General features: G+C 41.6%; 1 protein-coding gene across 1 annotated transcript in view; it reads left to right on the forward strand.

The window, feature by feature from the left end:
• The window catches only part of SEL1L3 (SEL1L family member 3), a 102,978-nt gene that overhangs the window by 74,218 nt on the left and 8,709 nt on the right, over positions 1–20,051 (forward strand). The window contains exons 16-23 of the mRNA XM_045989701.1: positions 1,043–1,170; positions 3,513–3,596; positions 10,752–10,842; positions 10,977–11,061; positions 12,073–12,182; positions 17,097–17,224; positions 17,838–17,940; positions 18,021–18,093. Coding sequence (XP_045845657.1) covers positions 1,043–1,170; positions 3,513–3,596; positions 10,752–10,842; positions 10,977–11,061; positions 12,073–12,182; positions 17,097–17,224; positions 17,838–17,940; positions 18,021–18,093 — 802 coding nt within the window. The remainder of the gene's footprint in view (positions 1–1,042; positions 1,171–3,512; positions 3,597–10,751; positions 10,843–10,976; positions 11,062–12,072; positions 12,183–17,096; positions 17,225–17,837; positions 17,941–18,020; positions 18,094–20,051) is intronic.

The following is a 20,051-nucleotide window of genomic DNA, read 5'->3' on the forward strand; positions in this document are numbered from 1 at the left end:
TTAATGTATTGAATCCTAGTGAGAAAGGATGTGGCTGGATTATGCGTGTACTTTGAAGGTCAAGGTGACAGGGCTTGCTAATGGATTGAATGTGAGGTGTAACAGGAGGAGGCAGGGTGACTCTGAAGTGTTTGGCATTTATCAAGGTAGAAGAGTGGAGGGGGCATTTTGTGGGATGGGCCAGACTGAGGCAGAGACAGGTTTCTGAGGGTAGGGAACTGGAAGATAATTTTTGTGAAGCACCGTGCTAAGCCTCGAGAATCCATCTCATTTAATCCTTGAAACAGCCTTTCGTGCCAGGTACTATCAGAAGCCACATTTTTCAGTTGAAGAAATCTCGCAGTTGGAGAGATGAACTACCATGCCCAAGGTCACACAGCTGGGAAGGAGCAGAGCTTGGATTTAGACCCAAGCCTGTCTGACTCCAAATCCCTGGCTTACGAATGGCATCTAACTGCCTTGGAAAAACAATAGTGACCAGCAGAACATTCACCCTTCTAAACATTTGTCTTATGTTCCCCTCCACCCCTCTCTGCCTGCATAAGAGGCTGTATATTTTTATGCATTGCTAATGTCTGGTCACCCACACACATATATGCCAGTGTGGATTTTTTATTGTCATATTCTAATTCTCACCTTCCTACGGGAGATGCGGTCTTGGTGCATGAATTTGAAGAAAGGTATTAAGCAAGGTTAGGAAAGCCAATGCCTGAATTTTCACCTGGCGTGAACCCTGCGTGACTTCTGATACATTCTTCTGTTTTGTTTACAGGGGTTATGGGATTCATAGCTATGTGTTGTCTTATTTGTTTATTTGGTAAACTTGACAGAATAGCTTACTGTCAAGGTTATGACTTCCAGAGGTCGGCTTCTGTGATGGGCTGTCTTCCTGGAGCTTGACATGGTTGTCCTAAAGATATCAGAAGTGATTAGCTGGTGAAAATATCAGGGGTTGAGTGTCTCACCGCGTTGGCTTCCATGAAACCAGCCCAGCCGGGAGGACTGCTCACCAATGGAGATGACTCTGTTTATCTCTCTACAGACTATAGCTGGTGAATATTTCCATAAGGCCGCACAGGGTGGACACATCGAAGGAACCTTGTGGTGTTCTCTCTATTATATCACAGGAAACCTGGAGACGTTCCCTAGAGATCCCGAGAAGGCTGTCGTGTAAGAACCTGTCAGCTGTTGTGTACAAAGGGAAAGCCATGTACTTTATTCACTGTGCCTGGAAATGGGGTTCCCGTTCTTTGTTTTGCAATTTTGAATTTCACCTTTATTTTTACCTGTTGTGCATGCACAGACTTTCAAAAGCCACCTCATTCAACAAAGTGAAAATAAGTACATTTTAATGGAAACTCAAAAATAATAATTTGACATGGGAAAAGCAGAAAATCTGCTACCCCACCCAGACTACTTCTTGTTCTCAAGAATAAGTCACTTTCAGTCTTTTCATTATTTCTTTACTGTTTGTCTCTCTCTTTCAATGACACGCTCATACTATTTCTTACTAGTTTCATTACAGGCTTTGTCTAATGATGTCCCTCTGTGAAAGATAAAGATGTAGCTCCCTCTCATTCTGCCACCACCTGCTATCCCACACATCCACACTTCCTGCCTTGTCCCATTTTCCCATAAATATATCATTATTTTGGTTAGATTAGTATCAGGGTGCCCATTATTAGGACCATGGGAGTCTGAGGCACAGCTGACCCATGCATTAGGCTGTGACTACTTTCTCTTTCTTATACAGATTTTTGTGTTCTGTGGAGTAATAATTATACTTCATAGTTCTTCAGGTGCTTAGATTTCTGCATACTTACCATTTTTCATGTGCTTAAATCTCCAAATTCTCCCACAGTTGTCTAAATGTCTCCTCAGTATGTCCAGACCCACCAGGTTTTTGATTAACTTAATCTCAGTGACATCTCTTCTGGGGTCTTCCCTCAGGACAGAGCTGCCCTGATGAAGTTAACCCTGTCATCACTGTGGGGGGTTTCCTTTCCCTTCATTTCTGTCTTTTTGGGATCTCCTTGCTGAACCCTATTTCTTCTTCTTTCTTGGTTTATGCCTATGCTTTTGTTGAGCACATCCTACAGTAGCTTCCCAGAGAATGGTGAACAGGAGGCACATTTCTGAGGCCATTGCATATCTGGAAATGTTTTATGGAGGTTGGCATATAAGGGCCCATAAATAACATGTGGCCCACCCTCTATTTTGTGTGACCCCCAAAAGCTAAGAATGCTTTTTGCATTTTTAAAGGGTTGTAAGACAAGTGCACACACTAAGATGAATACAAATAGAGATTCTGTCTGGCTCACAAGGCTTAAAATATTTATTATTTTGCCTTTTACAGAAAAAAAAAAACAAGACTTTGCAGACCTCTGATTTAGACCACCCCCATACCAGTAGTCTGGCTTTACAAAAGGTTTTGTTTCATAAGACCTTTGAGAGAAAATCCAACCTGACCTGAACTCACTGATAAAACTTGACCTAGACAGACTTGAAGCTTTTTATCAATATTAGTTAGGATGTTTGGTGTGAACATTAATATATTTTATAAATTTTTCTTTTGTTAATTGATTTCTGGCTTAATTCCACTGCAATCAAAGAATGCATTCTGAATTACTTCAGTCCTTTGGAATTTGTTGAGGCTTTCTTTATGACAGGATATGGTCAATTTTGCTACACCTGCTTTTTTTTTTTTTTTTTTTTTTGCTTGTTAGAGATTTTTGTTGTTGTTGTTAGAGTTATATCTTTTTCCAGCCTTTACTTTTAATCTTTTCTTCTTTTAATTTTAATGTGTGTCTCTTCTAAACAGGAAATAATTGGGTTTTGTGTACTTTTTACTCAGTTTGACAAGTTTAGTTTTTTATTGGGGTATTTAGACCATTTACATTTAATGCAACTTACAGAAATATTTTGTTTTAAATCTGCCATTTTACTATTTATTCCTTATTTTTCTCATCCATTCTTTGTGCTTGTTTCCCTTTTTCTTATTTTTCCTTTACATTAATCAAGTATTTTTTTAATTATTTCCCCTTTAGCTTGCTAGTAATATATCCTTATAATATTCTTTTAGTGGTTGTAAGTCTAAAGATTACAACAGGCCAGTTCATTATTAGTAAAAATTCTCCAGTATAGATTAGAGAACAGAAAAAAAAATGGAGAAAACTTAAAATAAATGAGTAAATACGTTTTAATGGAGAGAGTACTAACTCTTGGTGAAGATGATCTATTTTCGTATCGGCAGGTATTTTTCATTAGGTACATTTCATGTCTTTATTTCCATACATGATAATTCCTAAGCGCTTATAAGAAAAGACACTGAAAGCAAAGTTCTCAAAACGCATCTTTCTTTACCTTCTTAATGTTCAGTTCTGGTTTTTGCTGTGTGAAAATTCTAACAAGCAAAATAATCCCCAAGTGGGATTTATTGAGATCATATGAAGAAAAAAGCTATTATTTAATTTGCCATGGTTTGGGCATTTTCTCATTCCTTTTCTTTTCAGATGGGCAAAGCACATAGCTGAGAAAAATGGCTACTTGGGTCACGTCATTCGCAAAGGCCTCAATGCCTACCTGGAGGGCTCATGGTAAGCTAGAGACCCATGTTAGAATGAACTTTCTCAGCCCACGCCTTTCAATTTGTCAGTGTAGTCATATGAGGTGGAGTCTTAAAATACAACCGAAAAAGCAATTTGCAGGGAAATCACGACCTCCCAGTAATGATATTCAGAGTATCACAGACTGATTGGCTGTTGATTAGAAAACATAGCATTTCCATGTTTAATTATACACAAAAATTAGTTCTCTAGGGGAAGTGTCCACATTCATCAAGTTGAGAGACACATGCGTGTGTTGACTTTCCTTCTCTTCAAGCTTGTTCTTTTGTTTTTAGAGTGGAGACAACACAAGGGGTCTTAGCTGAACCTCTGTCTCTCCCTGGCAGGGCACAGAAAGTTCATGGGAAGCAAAGAGAGCAGTGTGTTTAAGGCTCAAGCTACATCTTCCACTGATAAGTGACTACATCTTCTGTGGCCAAGAGTCTGGGATTACTGGAACTCACTCAGCAGACCTCAGATGTCACAGCCAAACAGATTTTCCATTTTAACTTTCTTCTGATAGAATTAACAAATTTCATCCTGTACCCAATGGGATGAGATACTGCATTAAGGACTTGGAGATGCTCCCTGTTTGCTGTGCTTTGATTTTACAAATAAGGGCACATCTTTCCAAACTGCAGACTCCACCTGATTCCATCTTTCTGTTTTCTTCTGCCAGCCCTGCCACTCTGTCTTACTTTTCCATTGGGCCATCTTTTCTTGGCTGGATTATTGCCTAAGTGATCTGGGTATTTCAGTAATAACTTAAAAGGGTATGCAAATAAGCACATATCCCATTGGTCCATTGCCTCAAAAACATTAGACCAGACCTATCATAGAGCATACTCTGACCTGAACCTTAATTAAAAATTAAAATACAAGTCCAAGAGAACATTATTTTCTCCTTTGGTCCATAGTGCCTGCATAATCAGCAGATAGCATGTCAGTGAAAATCTTAAAGGAGGCAGGAAAGTAAACCCAATGAAAACAGCACCAAAAGGAATGTTTGTTATTATCATCCTGTGAAAGTTTATTATCTGTGGCCTCACTTCACACAATTGGGAAACATTTTTAATGAAATTATTATTTTCCACTTGATACACCTTATAATTTTTCTGGTGTTTTATCTTGTCTCCCAAGTGAGCTTCAGTTTGTAAAACTCCCAAATTTGAATTTAATTTATTCTCTACTTCTCATCCTCCAAATTTCCCACCCTTTGTTCCCCACAAGCTTTTTAGGGGAGAAAGAGCATTCAAATACTGAAGTGTGTATGTGGGTTTTCCCAAAGAAGGAGCACATCTGTAAACACCCCCACACTGACACACACACACACACACACACACACACACACACACGCGAAGATGCTTGACACTATTTTTCCCATAGAGTGTCTATTAATAGCTTATATTTCTTGCCTGCTTTTGAATTTAACATCACAAAGCATTTCAGGTAGCACATTTTAAAAACTGGCTGGGAAGGTCAAGATGAATTCAGATTTTTGTGACCTTTCGTCCTTCTTACAATATTCAGCCATAACACAAGATTGATTTTTTTTTAAAGACTTTATTCATTTAACAGAGAAAGAGAGGGCATAAGCAGGAGGAATGGCAGACAGAGGGAGAAGCAGGATCCCACTGAGCAGAGAGCCCATTGAGGGGCTCCACCCCAGGATCCTGAGATCATGACCCAGGCCACAGAGAGACGCTTAACTGACTGAGCCACCCAAGTGCTGCACCTCATTTCTTTCTTATGCTGAGCTATCTGCAGTTTCTCACATGGCCTGCATTCTGTAGGACCTCTGGATTTTGAACTTGCTGTTTGCTCTGCCCAGAAGGGCTCCCTAACTCCTTATTTCCGTTAAGATCAGGATTGCTCTTGTTGATAGCCTGGTGATTTGTACCCCAGGGCCCAGCACCTGGCGGTACCTGGGAAATGCTCAGAAACAAATGAGTGCATGATCTAAGGCAAATGAAACTACCCTAACTCAAGACACATGAGCAGTATATAAAGGGCATGAAGGATTCTGTGAAGGAAAAGATGCTATCTGGTTTGTAGGACTTAGATCAGACTTCATGATGGGGGTAGCAGATGACATGGCATTGAGGGGTGGCTGAGATTACCCCTTGGCCTTGTAGAGAACAGCATTTCTAGTGAAGGGAACAGTAGAAATGAAAGGAAGGAGATAGGAAAATTCTAGATGAGTCTGGGAAATTTTAAGCCACTAGTATGCCTTCAGGTAAGATTTGTAAAAGGGAGTGACAGATAACAAGAGCAAAGAGGTGCTGCTCTATGGAACTTTGAATGGCAGGTCATACACTTTTTTACTGAATTTATGTGGCAGTGGGGAGCTATCGATAGTTTGAGGAGAGGGTAGTGACATGACAGAGCTGGGTTCTGAGATGTCTAACTAGGTGGCAAAGAGAGGGAGAGTCTGAAAGGGCATGCTGGGTCAGAATCTGGGTAAAAAGAGCTGAGCATTTGAACTTGAGAAGTGGCATAAGCCAGTTGAGCTGTTTTTTTCTACTTCTGTCATACAGTAGTTGATACATATGAAGTGATATGTGATACATATATATAGGTTCTCGGGCATAAGGATAAAATGAACATCTGTAGCCCTATGTGAGAAAATGAGCAGGGTGCCTGGGTGGCTCAGTTGGTTAAGCAACTGCCGTCAGCTCAGGTCATGATCCTGGAATCCCAGGATTGAGTCCCGAATCATGCTCCCAACTCCATGGGGAGTCTGCTTCTTCCTCTGACCTTATCCTCACTCATGCTCTCTCTCACTGTCTCTCTCTCAAATAAATAAATAAAATATTAAAAAAGAAAAAGAAGAAGAAGAAAATGAACAGTTGAAACCCCCTGCATTTCCCTCCCAAATTAAACCCATCCCACCCTTGGTCCCCAGAACTAACCATCACCCTGAGCCTTGTTGATATCCCCTTGCTTTCTTTATAGTCTTGCTCTACGTGGATTTATTCTAAGTAGTAAAGTTGTTTGGCTTGTGCCTGAGCTTTCTATTATTAGAACCATATTACATATAGTTCAACTGCCTTTTAAAAAAACCTAACATTATGTTTCTGAGATTCATATCCCTTGTTGCATGTATCTGTGGGTCATTCCTTTTTATTTCTGTCATTGACCACGCTTTACTTACTGGTTCTATTTTAACACGTTTGCATTTCCCTTTTTTTTTTTTTTTTTTGTTTTTAAGAACAGTGTGGCCATGAACATTTTTTAGGTATATCGTGGCATACATGGGAAAAGTTTCTCTAGAATATAAAGTTAGGAGTGGGGTCACTGGGCAGGCACCTTATAAGATAGTGTTCACCTTTATAAGATAATGCCAGCTGTTTTCCCAAAGGATTTTACCAATTTACTCGCCTGCCAACCATGTATACATTTTTGTTTCTCCATATCCTTGCCAATCTTGATGCTGATGCTAAGTATTAAGTTTCAGTCTGGATCCGAAGCCTTTTTTCTATCAACAGGAAGAAACATCTACTATCCATTATAATGACAAAATCCTCGTCAAAATATATTTGAGGCAAAGTGCTTCTGTTTCCTCCCATTCTCCAAGTCCTGAAGCCCACCCTGAGGTTAAACAGGAAATATAGGGATGTTGGCCTCCCCACACCATGATGGTGCTTTTTTGGTATCATCTATTCTGCTGTAATAGAACTAAATCATCCATCAATGTCCCAAGTCCATCCCCCTTTTTCATTTTCTGTGAGTGAATTCATTCTGGGCGTTATTTTCAAATTACATGTGTCAGTTTGATGAGCTTCTGCTTTTCTGTGTTGTTCCAAGATTTATACAGGATAGTTTAAAAGAGGAGCATGATTGAGAAAAGCGCTTTTTGCTGTATAGGCATAATATGGAAGATACTACTGTCATGCCTCAGGCTGTCCTCGGACACCAGAAGAAGTCAGTGAAGGAGAGGCTGGCTGTCATGTTTCATTTCTCTGCCTTCCCCCATGTGTGCTTTATTTGTGAGCTATGTGTTTTATTGTCCTTTGTCTTAAATATGCCCCAAATATTTAACCCAGGAGGTTAGCCAGAGTATGGTAGGCTTGAGGCAAGACAAGTAGGCATGCCAATTTCCAGTTGAAAGAGATTCACCTTTCTGCAAGTGACCAGGGGTCCTGAGTTCCACGGGGATCCCAGGATTTTTTTTTTCTATCTTTTCAGTTTGAGCTGCTTCATGCATTGGCAGAGAAAAGCACAAAGAAAATCATATAATTGTTTGGGAAGCTGCTCAGAGGTACTCAAATTCACAATTCACAGCAAGCAGCCCAAGGATTGATTATTAAGATGTATCATTATAAAATTCTCTATGTGTATATGCTGAGGCAGAACTGGGAGGATAGCAAATATGTCCCTAAATGTGTTCTTTACCATAAATCCCCTCCTCTCCACGTCCACCCGCCACCCCCATCCCTGTCAGAATGACTGCCTGGGGGACAACTTCACTTTAGTGCCTTGGAAATAAAGCTTGAAGCTCTGGTGAGCTTCCTAAGCCTTGAGGAAATTCATGGAAAGGACAGTGCAGCTTTGTGGCTTATCTTTGGGCTTCCTGCCTACAGTTAAGTGCTGCGTATGTGTTTGTTCCACGAATATAAATATAGAAATATCTGTAATTGATACTTCTGGGCACTCTCTGTTGAAACACAAATAACAACAAATCACTGGGAGGCTAAATGTGGGTAGGATTTCTGCAGAGGTGTCATTTCTCAGAAGTCTTAATGAGCTGAGAAGGTCTGGCCTTGAGAGTTCTAACCTTCCCCTGCGGATGGTGGCAGTGTGGGAGTGCACGGCTTTGGAGGATTGCTTCTGCAGGAGGGAAGACAGAGGTGGATTTCCCTTCAGTGCTTCTGTTGACATCGATGTTTCATAGACATCTCTTTCTGATGGATTTCAGTGTTTCCTCAAAGGAAATGCTTGGGAAAATCTATGACATTTCCTCTTGGCTTATACAATAATTGGACAGTGGAAGTCTTCCTGTGAAACTCACCCCCCCCCCCCCCCCCCCCGCCGCCCTCGCACCACCAAAGTAACTTTGGAGAGACGATCTTGTCTTTGTAAAGTTTGTCCTAGTGACTTCGTTCTTCTGGGAAGTGTCAGCCTCATGCCTCCCTCGCACATTCTAATCATCTGCCCTACTGCTGTCAAAGAAAACGTCATTTTGATTGCATTTTAATAATGTGAGCCATATCCCATCCAATTGCAGTAGCAGAGGGACCTGACCTGACATGTGACCTTGAGTTGGCAAGTCTACACCCTCTCCTTCCTGTACCCCTTCCTGGGGGAGACAGGCACTGGTTCCAAAGAAACGCGAGATTGTAAGACCTTGGGAATGGGTCCCTGTTGTAGAGTGATGGGGACTTTTGACCAGGCCTCCTTTGTATGCCCTCCATCTGGGGTCTGTTCTGAAGATTCTTGTCACAAAACATGATTTTTGCCAGCTGTGTAAGAAAACGCCTGGGCATCTTTTGTGTTGTTCTTACGGCTGTCGTTGTGGGCTTGTTATCTGGCTTGCAGTGCAGGGGACAGCTGCCCAGCCAGCCTCGTCTCTCTTTAGCATGAGTCATGGCTAATTGGTCCACTGCCTGGGGTGTCTGGGAAGCCGAGAATCAGCTCCCTCAGCAGCTACATGGCCCATGACCTGCACTGTGTCCAGTTGAAGGTCTTACCATCCTAATTTGATTCCCAGTCACCTCTCTCTGTCCCTAGGCAATCGGCCATCAGAAGCTGTTTTAACAGTGTAAAGAACAGGATTTCAGAATCAGCTCTCCTAATTTCCCCAGCCCTACCAGAAGCCAGTTTTGGGGTGGCGGTACAATCAAGAAAGAGTTAACATCAGCTCCTGAGAATGCCAAAGAAGCTTTAGGAACAATGATATCTGGTCAAAATAAAATGTCACTCATAACCTGGGTGACACAAAGAAAATGGAGGAAATCATAGAAGTAAAAAGAAAAAAATAAAATGACTCAATTTTCACTACCTAGAGGAAAGTACTATGAGGATTTTGATAGGAAATTTTTAGGTTTTATTTTCTTTTTCTCTGCCTATATGCACCTGCATGAGCTTGTGAAGGTGTGCGCTCGGTTTTATTTCTGTGTTACAAAGACGGAACCGCTCTGTTTCTCATCCTGCTCTCTCTTTTTTTTAACTGAATGGAAAATTTTGCATAAACATCTTTCTATGTTTCTGAATTTTCTTCTACAACATCATTTTTAATCGCCTCATCTGAATGTGGCTGCACTCTGGGGCAATTTAACTACTCACTGATTTTCAGATACTTAAGTTGCTTCCAGTGTGTTTTGTTCATATAAACAGCTCTGCCTGATCTCTCTTGTCACAGAATCTTTGCACACGGTTCTTGCTTCTTTAGAATAAACCTTCACAAGGGAGAACTGTTGGCTAAATGATGTGTGGATTCTTAAGTCTTCCTGCATTTAACTGTTGGAGTCACCCTCCCTCCCACAAGCATTGGCCATAGGAATATGTCCGTTTCCCCCAAACCCTTGCTTTAACCCTGTCTTGTGAATCTTGTGCCAGTCTTTCAGCAGATCAACAGTCTTCCGTCATTGTTTTGCCATCATTAAGTACTAGCATTATTGAACATTTATTTTTTTCTCTGTGTGTTTGGTCATTGGTATCAAGCCCCTTGTAAACTCCCTCCCCTCTGCCAAACTTCTAATGCATCACAAAAGCTCAGCTCTAATTAAGCTTGCTCAGAATCCTAAGCCCCGTGAAGCCTTTCACAAAACAGGGACCTGAATGCACAGGGCTTTTTCTAAATGCTACTTACCTCTTCTAAGCTGGGATGGAAGGATTCAAGGACAGAAGGCAATAGACAACCCAGCCAGCATGCCACACACCATTCGGCCAGTAGAGGTAGCTGTTGCATCAACTAGCTCTCGAACCTTATCAGTGAGTTCAGCCTTTGAGATAGAAAATAAATCAGTGCAGGCAGTATTTTTAACAACAGTATTTATTTTAAAACACACACACACAACAAACTCATGATTTTGTGGCTTTAAAAAAACTGCTTATTTTGTGCCCTCTTATGCTTGAATATAAAGCTTTCTGTGAATATTAGTAAGACCCACTGTATGAAATTTATTATTAATCATCTATTTTTAGGCACGAAGCTTTGCTGTATTATGTTTTAGCAGCAGAAACTGGAATTGAAGTGTCACAGACAAATTTAGCACACATCTGTGAGGAGAGGCCAGTAAGTAAATGTATTCTTCTTGGAGTGGAAGCTCTAAGGTTAAGGATGATGAATTGGGCTTTATGAAGGCAAAATCAGTCACTTGGCTGAAATATATTAATGAATTAACTTTTTCTCCCCTTTCATCCCCGTAGGACCTGGCCGAGAGATACTTGGGTGTTAATTGTGTTTGGAGATACTATAATTTCTCTGTTTTTCAAATCGGTGCTCCTTCATTTGGTATGTATAGAAAAATGGGTGCTAAATTGAAGCATTGGGAGCTTTTAATCTTTAGTAACAAGGAAGAGATAACAGCTTTGTGTGAAGTATGATATTTCTAAACAATTAGGAAAGAGTGTGAAAAATCTCTACTATTAAGATCATGAGTAAACTGCTGTCAGCCTCCAGCAATGCACTTCTCCTCTTCTGTTGTCCACTGAATGCTTGAACCCACCATTTCTTCAGAGTTGGTGAGAATTCAAAAGAGAAGGCTATTCTGGAGCGATTCCCTGGGCCAGTCATTGGTGTTTTGCCCTCAGATACATCCCTATCTTCCTCTGCTCTGCTCTGTATGGGAGAGGTTGATCCACAGGAACTACAGTTCATAGACTCCTGTGTTCTTGGGCATCTGTTTAGTTTCAGCCAATGGGAGGTGCCAGCAGGAGATTGCTGGATGGGAGGAAATGAGAAGTCCACGTATTTCTCCCCTTCTCTCTCTACTTTGGGCTGTGTCTCCAGCGATGGCTGTACACCCATGGTTCCAGTTCCTGCCTGACAGTATTGAAATCCTTTGAACTACTTGGCATAGATTCTATTTTTCTGACTAGACACTGAGTGATATATACACCATTAGGCAAAACTTTTTCCAAGGGAAAAAAAAATAAAATATATGGCTTAAACAGAATAAAGAAATGCCCATCAGTCATTAAGACTCAGGCAACAAAATTTCAGATGTCAAATAAAATGCCCCAAACAATCTTGGCCAGTTGGACTGTAAGATTGCAGACAGGGATTTTTGCAGACCCATTTGGGAGAGCTGCCCAGCAAAGCAAGAAAATGTGTCTAGAAATGGTGGTGCTTGGCACGAAAGGTTTTCCTCCCCCCACTTCCTGACATACCACGGAAACAATGATGTTGTGTGTTCAGGTCCTGGTAGGAAAAATTCTCAGTCATGTGACTGAGCCAACCCTTTAAAACTTTGGTCTCAAATAAAACCACTTCACAAATGGGCCTGTGTTTTCTGTCCTGCAGCGTATTTGAAAATGGGAGACCTTTACTACTATGGCCACCAAAACCAGTCCCAAGACCTTGAGTTGTCCGTGCAGATGTATGCTCAGGCAGCCCTGGATGGAGACTCACAGGTAACCCACAGAAAGGAGCCCTGAGTGATGTCTGTTTGTGAGGCTGCAAGACCTGGCTGGGGTCCTCCCCAGCCCTCCCATCTTTATCTGCTTCCCCGTTCACAAAGTCATTTCTCATCCATTCTCACAGCTCTGTGAGGACATGAACTCTAATGGGGAACCTTAATGGAGCACTTGCTATGGTTGCCACACCGTTTTCATAACCATCTCATGAAGGTGGAGATGATTATGACCATGTTATAGTTATAGTGGAGGATAGCAAGACTACAATCAGATGGTAAATTGCTCCAGGCCAACCAATCAGGTAGCACGCGAAGAAGCCCAATCCTAAAGCCACATCTGCTGGCTCCATGTCCAGGAGTCTTTCTACAAGATCCCATCAAACTAACTCACTCCATAGAAACTGAAGAAATAGGAAGTGTGGTCCAAATGACAAGTGATTTGCTCATAGAGTTGGACCAACACTTGCTCTTGGTGATTTTGGCCGGGGGGGGGGGGTGGGGTTCTTATTTTAGAGGATTTTTAAATGTATTGAAAAGTTGCAAAAGGAGTACAGGGAGTTGCTATATACCAGTCACCCAGCTTCCCTGAATGTGACTATCTTGCATATAACACAATACCATTATCAAACTAAGAAGTCAGTCTTGCTTCAGTACCATTAGGTAAACTTAAGGCTTTTCCCTGGATTTCACTCATTTTTTCACTAATGTCCTTTTTCTGTTCCAGGATCCCATCCAGGCTTCCACATCACATTTAGTTGCCCTATTTCTTTAGTCGTCTTCAATCGATAATAATTCTTCAGTCTTTGTTTGTCTTCCATGACCTTGATACTTAGGAACAACTCTGGTTGGGTATGATATAGACTGTGCCTTAATTTGGCTCTGTCTTCTGCTGCCTCATGAATAGAATGAAGTTATTCATTCTGAGCAAGGAAGGCACAGAAGTGATGTGTCCTTCTTGGTGTATCAAATGAGGCATACATGACGTTAGTACGTCTGATTACTGGTGTGGCTGATCTCAGCCGCTTCTGCTGGGTTTCTCCCCTGTAAAGTTAACATTTTCCTTTCTAATTTATATATACCCTGGGGAAATCATTTGCAACTCTGCAAGTATTCTGTTTCTCCTCAAATTTCTGTCCAGTAATTTTAGCATCCTTTAGTAGATCTTGCTTGCAATGATCATTATTAGTGTGGTGAGCTCGTGACGATCCTGTGGTTCCTCCCTCTCTCTGACACTTTCTAATCAGAATTCTCCTATGAGAATCTCAGGGTCATTTTCACAATGGAAGTCACAATGATTGGTGCCTCCTTTTTTTTTTTTTTTTTTAAGTTTTTGTTTATTTATTTGGCAGAGAGAGTGAGAGAGCAGAAGCAAGGGGAGGGGCACAGGGAGAGGGAGAAACAGACTCCTCACTGAGCAGGGAGCCCAATACCTCCAAGCCAGGCCCCTGGGATTATAACCTGAGCCAAAGGCAGAAGCTTAACTGAGCCACCCAGGTGCCCCATGCTTGATGTCTTCTTAGACACCAGGTTTCTGGTGTTGTGCTTCAGGGTTTGATTACAGAGCAAAGGTTGGAATCTCATCCCGATCTTAGTTTTTTTGTTTGTTTGTTTGTTTTTGTTTTTTAAAGATTTTTTTTTTTTTTTTTTTTAAGATTTTATTTATTTATGACAGAGAGAGATCACAAATAGGCAGAGAGGCAGGCAGAGAGAGTGAGAGGGAAGCAGGCTCCCTGCCGAGCAGAGAGCCCGACGCGGGACTCGATCCCAGGACCCTGAGATCATGACCCGAGCTGAAGGCAGCGGCTTAAACCACTGAGCCACCCAGGCACCCTGTTTTTGTTTTTTAAGGAGGTACTACATCTGAGTGTTTCTTTACTTGGGTTAAACCCCCATATCTTTACCACTTCATTGCTATTCCTACCTGGCAAGTCACTGAATCACTGAGTTGGTGTTTTCTCATTTGGAAACTGGGGTTAATAATAGCATTTAGCTCATAGGGATGAGGATTGAATGTTATTAGACATTCAGCACTGAGTACCCTCAATGGACATGACCCTTCCTATAATTATTTCTTCTGGAATAAAATCAGAGTCGATGCTAAAAGGACTCGGTATAGAGCCAACCTCCCTTCAATGATATCTGTTGGCACTCAAATTTAGGGGAACTATTTTATTTTTTTTATTTATTTTATTAATGTTTATTTTTTGGACAAACAATGTTATACAAACATTAAAATGTAATTTTAAAGGAAAATAAAAATTAAAGGATGCAGTCCAGTTCCATGGTGGGGGCTTTACTCCCTCCTGTCTTCCCATCCCCCTCCAACTGCTGTCTACAAGCAAGTGTATCTCTGTAATGTTAGCAACAGTGTCTGTGCACCTTAAAAAATGCACCTTTTTTCTCATATTGCAGGGATGTATGCATTTTGCTGCATAGTCTCTGTAGTTATTGATTATTCTTAGCCTCTGCCCCATATTTTGTTGTGCGGATGGCTGTAATTTATTAAGCTTTATCTTATTGGTGGACGTTTATTCTCATTTGCTAATTTATTCATTGATTTAGCACCTGTTTATTCAGTCCTGCCATGTCTTAGACACTTCTTAGTGGTGGGGATGGGAGAAGAAAAGATAGACAATATTCTTGCCTTTGGGATTTATTGTCTATTAAGGAAGACACGGAGGCCTTTTCCTGTTGTTTTGCAAAGCTATTGAGTGCTTTAGTGGACATGTTCCTACCTCCATTTTTTATCTCCATTTGAATAATTTCTTTATAATCTGAGGGCTTGTATGACTGAGTCAGTCAGTCGAAATTGTCTCACGGCTGCATAATAATAGCATATGGCTGATGTGCTTTCTGGAAGGGTTTTCCAAGGAGTACCTTACCAAGCAGTGGCTGAGTGTGAGAAGAGAACTGAAACCTTGTCAGCATAGGAGGTTTTCATGACTTCACTTTTAATTATTCTAATGAAATAATTACAAGTTGATAACTCCCTTATTGTTTTATGTCACATTGGTTTGATTACTAGTGACAATGCACATTTTTACATAGACTTTATGATCATTTACTATATATTTTATGTGGATTCTCCATTCATGTTCTTTTCTTATTTATCTACCGGAAGTTTGATAGTTTTATTTTTTTAAAGATTTTATGTATTTATTTGGGAGAGAGAAAGAGCAGAGTAAAAGGGAGAGCAGGAGCAGGGGAAGTGGCAGTGGGAGAGGGAGAAACAGATTGCCCTCTGAGCAGAGAGCCTGATATGGGGCTCAATCCCAGGACCCCGGGATCACGACCTGAGTCAAAGGCAGACGCTTAACCGACTGAGCCACCAGAGCATCCCTGATATGGTTTTTTTTCTCCATTTAAATCATAATTAGTTCTTTATAATTTCCCAGTAGATAATGGACCTTAAGCTATTACACTGCATACAAATATTCCCCTAGTCTATTTTCCCATGTTTTTATATTTTGCTATTTTTCCAAGAGACATTAAAATTACATAAAGTGATTTTTTTCTTTTTTTCTAATATCTCAAATTTAAGAGTACCTTCCTTTTAAAGAGTAGAGAAAGAGTCTACTTTCTCCATGTTTGTGTGTGTTTTGTGTACATCTCAAAGATTCAACACTTTCATCTATTCAGAGGTTATTTGACAGAATAATGAAGGTAAAGATTTGAGGCTCTGGACCCTGTCTGCTTGCATTTGAATTCCAGCTCTTGCCCTGTCCAGCTGTGTTACCTTGGGCAATTTCCTTAACCTCTCTGTGTCCCAGCATCGTCACCTATAAAACAGAGAGGCTAATAGTACCTATCTCAATTTGCTGTTATGAGCATTAGGGAAAAAAAAAAAAAATATATATATATATATATGTAGAACTGTACCTCACATATAGCATCACTCAGAAAATGTTAGCTGCTGTTATGTTTTCATGATTATTGCATAGGATGGTAATGAGAGGCCTGGTATATAGAACCTGTTGGGGGTGATTTTCACTGAGATCCTTGTCCGTGGCAACTGAAATGAAAGGTCAAAGGGAGGATATAAGTCATTAAAACATGACCATGAATTCTTTGAAGGGCAACAATCCCATTTCACTTGTAAATCCCTAGTGGTAAGTAACACATCATTTTTTGTTGATTTCTCTGTCCGGCCACATGCTCCGTTCCTGATGGACTGTGCCTCTCCTCAGATAGAGTAGCAGCTTCCATTCCTTATGGAGCTCCTCCCTGTCAGGTTCTTAACTCTGTTGGTTTTTTAAATTAGATCTGCACAGCCCATTAAAGCAAGTCCTACCTCTGAGGCTGGAGAACAAGGTGTATAAGGAAGAGGTAGGGAATTGTATCTGAGTGGAGCTGTGCCAAGAGGATCGTGAGAAGAAGTGTGGAAACACTGGCCTGGGAGAGCAGAGACAAACCCCTGTATGTGACTTTGTGCAAGAGAGAGATCCTCTACGTTAGAATGCCAGTCAGGAGGAGCACCCCCAGCTACAAGAACATTCTGTTCAATTTCTGACACGCTGATGGTATCCCAGAGCATAATCTGTAAGTGATAGACATTGCCTTCAACTTGGTATTCTGGTTTGTTGATGACACAAGGGCACATTTTCCAGTGAGTTCTGTCTTGAGAGAGTGAGCAGGAAAGGACAGATTCCCCTGGTTGACTGGCTTCTGAGCAGATGGGACACAGCATCTTCTGAAAGCCTCCCGGTTCTCCTGCAAATAAATTTCTCAGATGCATATATTTAGGGAAACAATCCATCAATGAAGATGACAAAACCATCTGGCTCGAGGGACTTAAAAAAAAACAACCCAAAACAACAACCTAGAGGTTGTAAAAGTTTACATTCTGATGAAGGGTGTGTTTCTGGGGTTTATTATAAGGAGTTGATGAGTTTGGTCTGTGGCTTGTTTTCAGGGTTTTTTTAACCTGGCTCTGCTCATTGAGGAAGGTGCTATAATCCCACACCATATTTTGGATTTCTTGGAAATTGACCCAACTATCCATTCTAATAACATCTCCATCCTCCAGGAACTGTATGAAAGGTGAGTTTGGAGGCCTCTTTAATGCTGTGGAATCTGGGGGAACCCAAGTGGGTGGCGTTCGCTTCTTGGTTAAAGTCAGAGTTTCTCTTATTACGTAACACCAGTTGTTATGAAAAGGGCTCAGGATTTGTTCTGATTCAAGAACACTCAGCTGGACCCAAACTATTCCCCTTTTTTAGCATCTGAGGCTTACTATACAGAATGTGCTTGATCAGAAGTTAAAGTGCTGACCAAGGTTTTCCACGAGAATGGAAAGAATAATGCGTCTGATTAGACCGTGCCTTTCTGCAGGATAGGGAAGGGTTCTGATGTCCGCACTCTGGACCAGCACTCAGACAGGAGTATTGCTCTGGCGGCTCCATGTCGGGGTCCTCCTTGACCCACTAGCTTTTTATTAAGGACAGGACTGATCTTTTCCAGCTAGGAGCCTGGAATCTCAGGGTGGGCCCCAACCCTTTAGAATGGGCTTCATGTCTCTGTTTTTTCACCTCAAGCGTGCCTGTTTCCCCAACGCAGGAGGGGGAGATTGAGGATCTGACAACACGGGTCATGGGCGATGCCCCCGAGGTTTGCCAGGGGGATCCCTCTGGATTCCCTGTCTTTTTGTCCGCAGGTGCTGGAACCAGAGCAGCGAGGAGTCCTTTAGCCCCTGTTCCCTGGCCTGGCTTTACCTTCACCTGCGGCTCATCTGGGGCGCCGTCCTGCGCTCTGCCCTGGTAGGTGCTATCTTCCCCAGCCCTGCCCTCGAGGTCCCTGCCCTTCATCAGCCATCTGACTCGTGCTTTGGATTCTGCAGATCTACTTTCTGGGAACCTTCCTACTGTCTGTACTGATCGCCTGGACCATGCAGTATTTCCAGTCTGTTTCAGGTAAAAATTTCTTTTTTTTTTTTTTTTCATTTTATTTATTTTTTCAGTGTAACATTATTCATTCTTTTTGCACAACACCCAGTGCTCCATGCAAAACGTGCCCTCCCCATTACCCACCACCTGTTCCCCCAACCTCCCACCCTTGACCCTTCAAAACCCTCAGGTTGCCCCAACCTCCCACCCCTGACCCTTCAAAACCCTCAGGTTGTTTTTCAGAGTCCATAGTCTCTTATGGTTCACCTCCCCTCCCCAATGTCCATAGCCCGCTCCCCCTCTCCCAATCCCACCTCCCCCCAGCAACCCCCAGTTTATTTGTGAGATTAAGAGTCATTTATGGTTTGTCTCCTTCCCAATCCCATCTTGTTTCATTTATTCTTCTCCTATCCCCCTAACCCCCCATGTTGCTTCTCCATGTCCTCATATCAGGGAGATCATATGATAGTTGTCTTTCTCCGATTGACTTATCCCTCCATTTTTATCTTGCCACAGCTTCTTAGAAATTTTTACCTGTTTCAGGTAAAAATTTCTAAGAAGCTGTGGCAAGATAAAAATGGAGGGATTCTTTTTCCCTACAAAAAAAAAAAAAGAGAGAGAGAGAGATGCTCTCCCTCCTCATGCCTTTGACCATGCTATTTCCTTTCGTTTAGATGGGTCCTTCATGGCGGGGTGGGCTCCCCCAGGGGGTACCATCATCTCTGGCTGATGGAAGGTCCCAGTTATTGTTATGTTTGTCAAAGTAAGCAAGGATTTTTTTCTTAAATAAGAAGCTTTAGAAATTGAACAAAAATGTCTTCTCCCATTGAAAATACATCCAACATCAATATCCTATCTCTATTGCCCTAGAACCCAGCTTCTGAAGCCCTCTCCAGCAGGAATTCTTCCTATTTATTCCAGTCAAGGAATCAAATGTGTGGGATGATAAAGAAGTCCTCACAATGAGTTAAAATGCCCAGCCGTGTGGATTCAGAAGGAGGGGCTGAGGAGGAAGATGAAGTGACAGTTAGTTTAGTGTGATTTCCGCCAGTCACTGTTATTTTTCCAAGCTCACGTAGGGCCATCATTAAAGAGATGGACACCCAGCGTAGCTTGGAGTAGCGGGCTTGGAGTCCAGGCTCAGCTGCTCATTAGTGGTGTGATTTATGGTGAGTTATTTCACCTTCCTGATTTCCCAATTTTCCAAGAGTAAAGTTAGGTTCTAATAGTTGCTATTTCCCAGGGATGTTCAAAGGCTTCGGTGAAAAACACACATGACGGTTAGCAAAGTGACTACTGCAAGTAGTCTCGGTCCTTATATTTACCTGGCATATAAAACCATCTGAGCAAATGTGAACTCATGTTTGTCTCCCCTATCAGGACATACGATGGAAGGCTTTAGTGCATCGTGTGGGATATCTCACACTTAGTAGGTGCTCAAAGTTGTGAACCTCGGTCAGTGGATAATTACAATTTGCCACCCTCTTGGACGGCTGCAGAAGGACATAGTTACTTATGCAGACCAGGAGGGACCTTTACAAATGGGCAAAATTAGGACTGGACATGGCATTGGAACACACGCTCAGCCACTATCCGTGTACCAGATAATGAAAAGCGAAAGGAGTGCGTCTCATCACAGATTTGATGGAGGGAAGGAAGTCTCTGTTACAAGAGGCTAGCGCAGAATCATTTCCCTCTGATTTACCTGAGGAGGTTAACAAGGAGCCATCAAAACTTGGCCAGATTTGATGCCCCATCATATGCTGGCTTATAAATTTTCCTCATGCAAATTCTGTCCTGTCCCTAAATTTGTTGCCAGGTAGAGCACATTTATTTTGCATCTTGTCAGTGTTTTCCATTTCAAATTATCTTTGTCATTTTTACTCTGTAGAAATATTGTTATGATTATTACAAATGCAATTCCGTTAGAGGAGCTGAAAATTGTCTTTATGATTTTATGCCAGCTGGTAGCCATGAAAATTCAT

Source organism: Meles meles, chromosome 2 (genome assembly GCF_922984935.1).
Source record: "Meles meles chromosome 2, mMelMel3.1 paternal haplotype, whole genome shotgun sequence".
In the NCBI taxonomy this organism is placed as follows: domain Eukaryota; kingdom Metazoa; phylum Chordata; class Mammalia; order Carnivora; family Mustelidae; genus Meles; species Meles meles.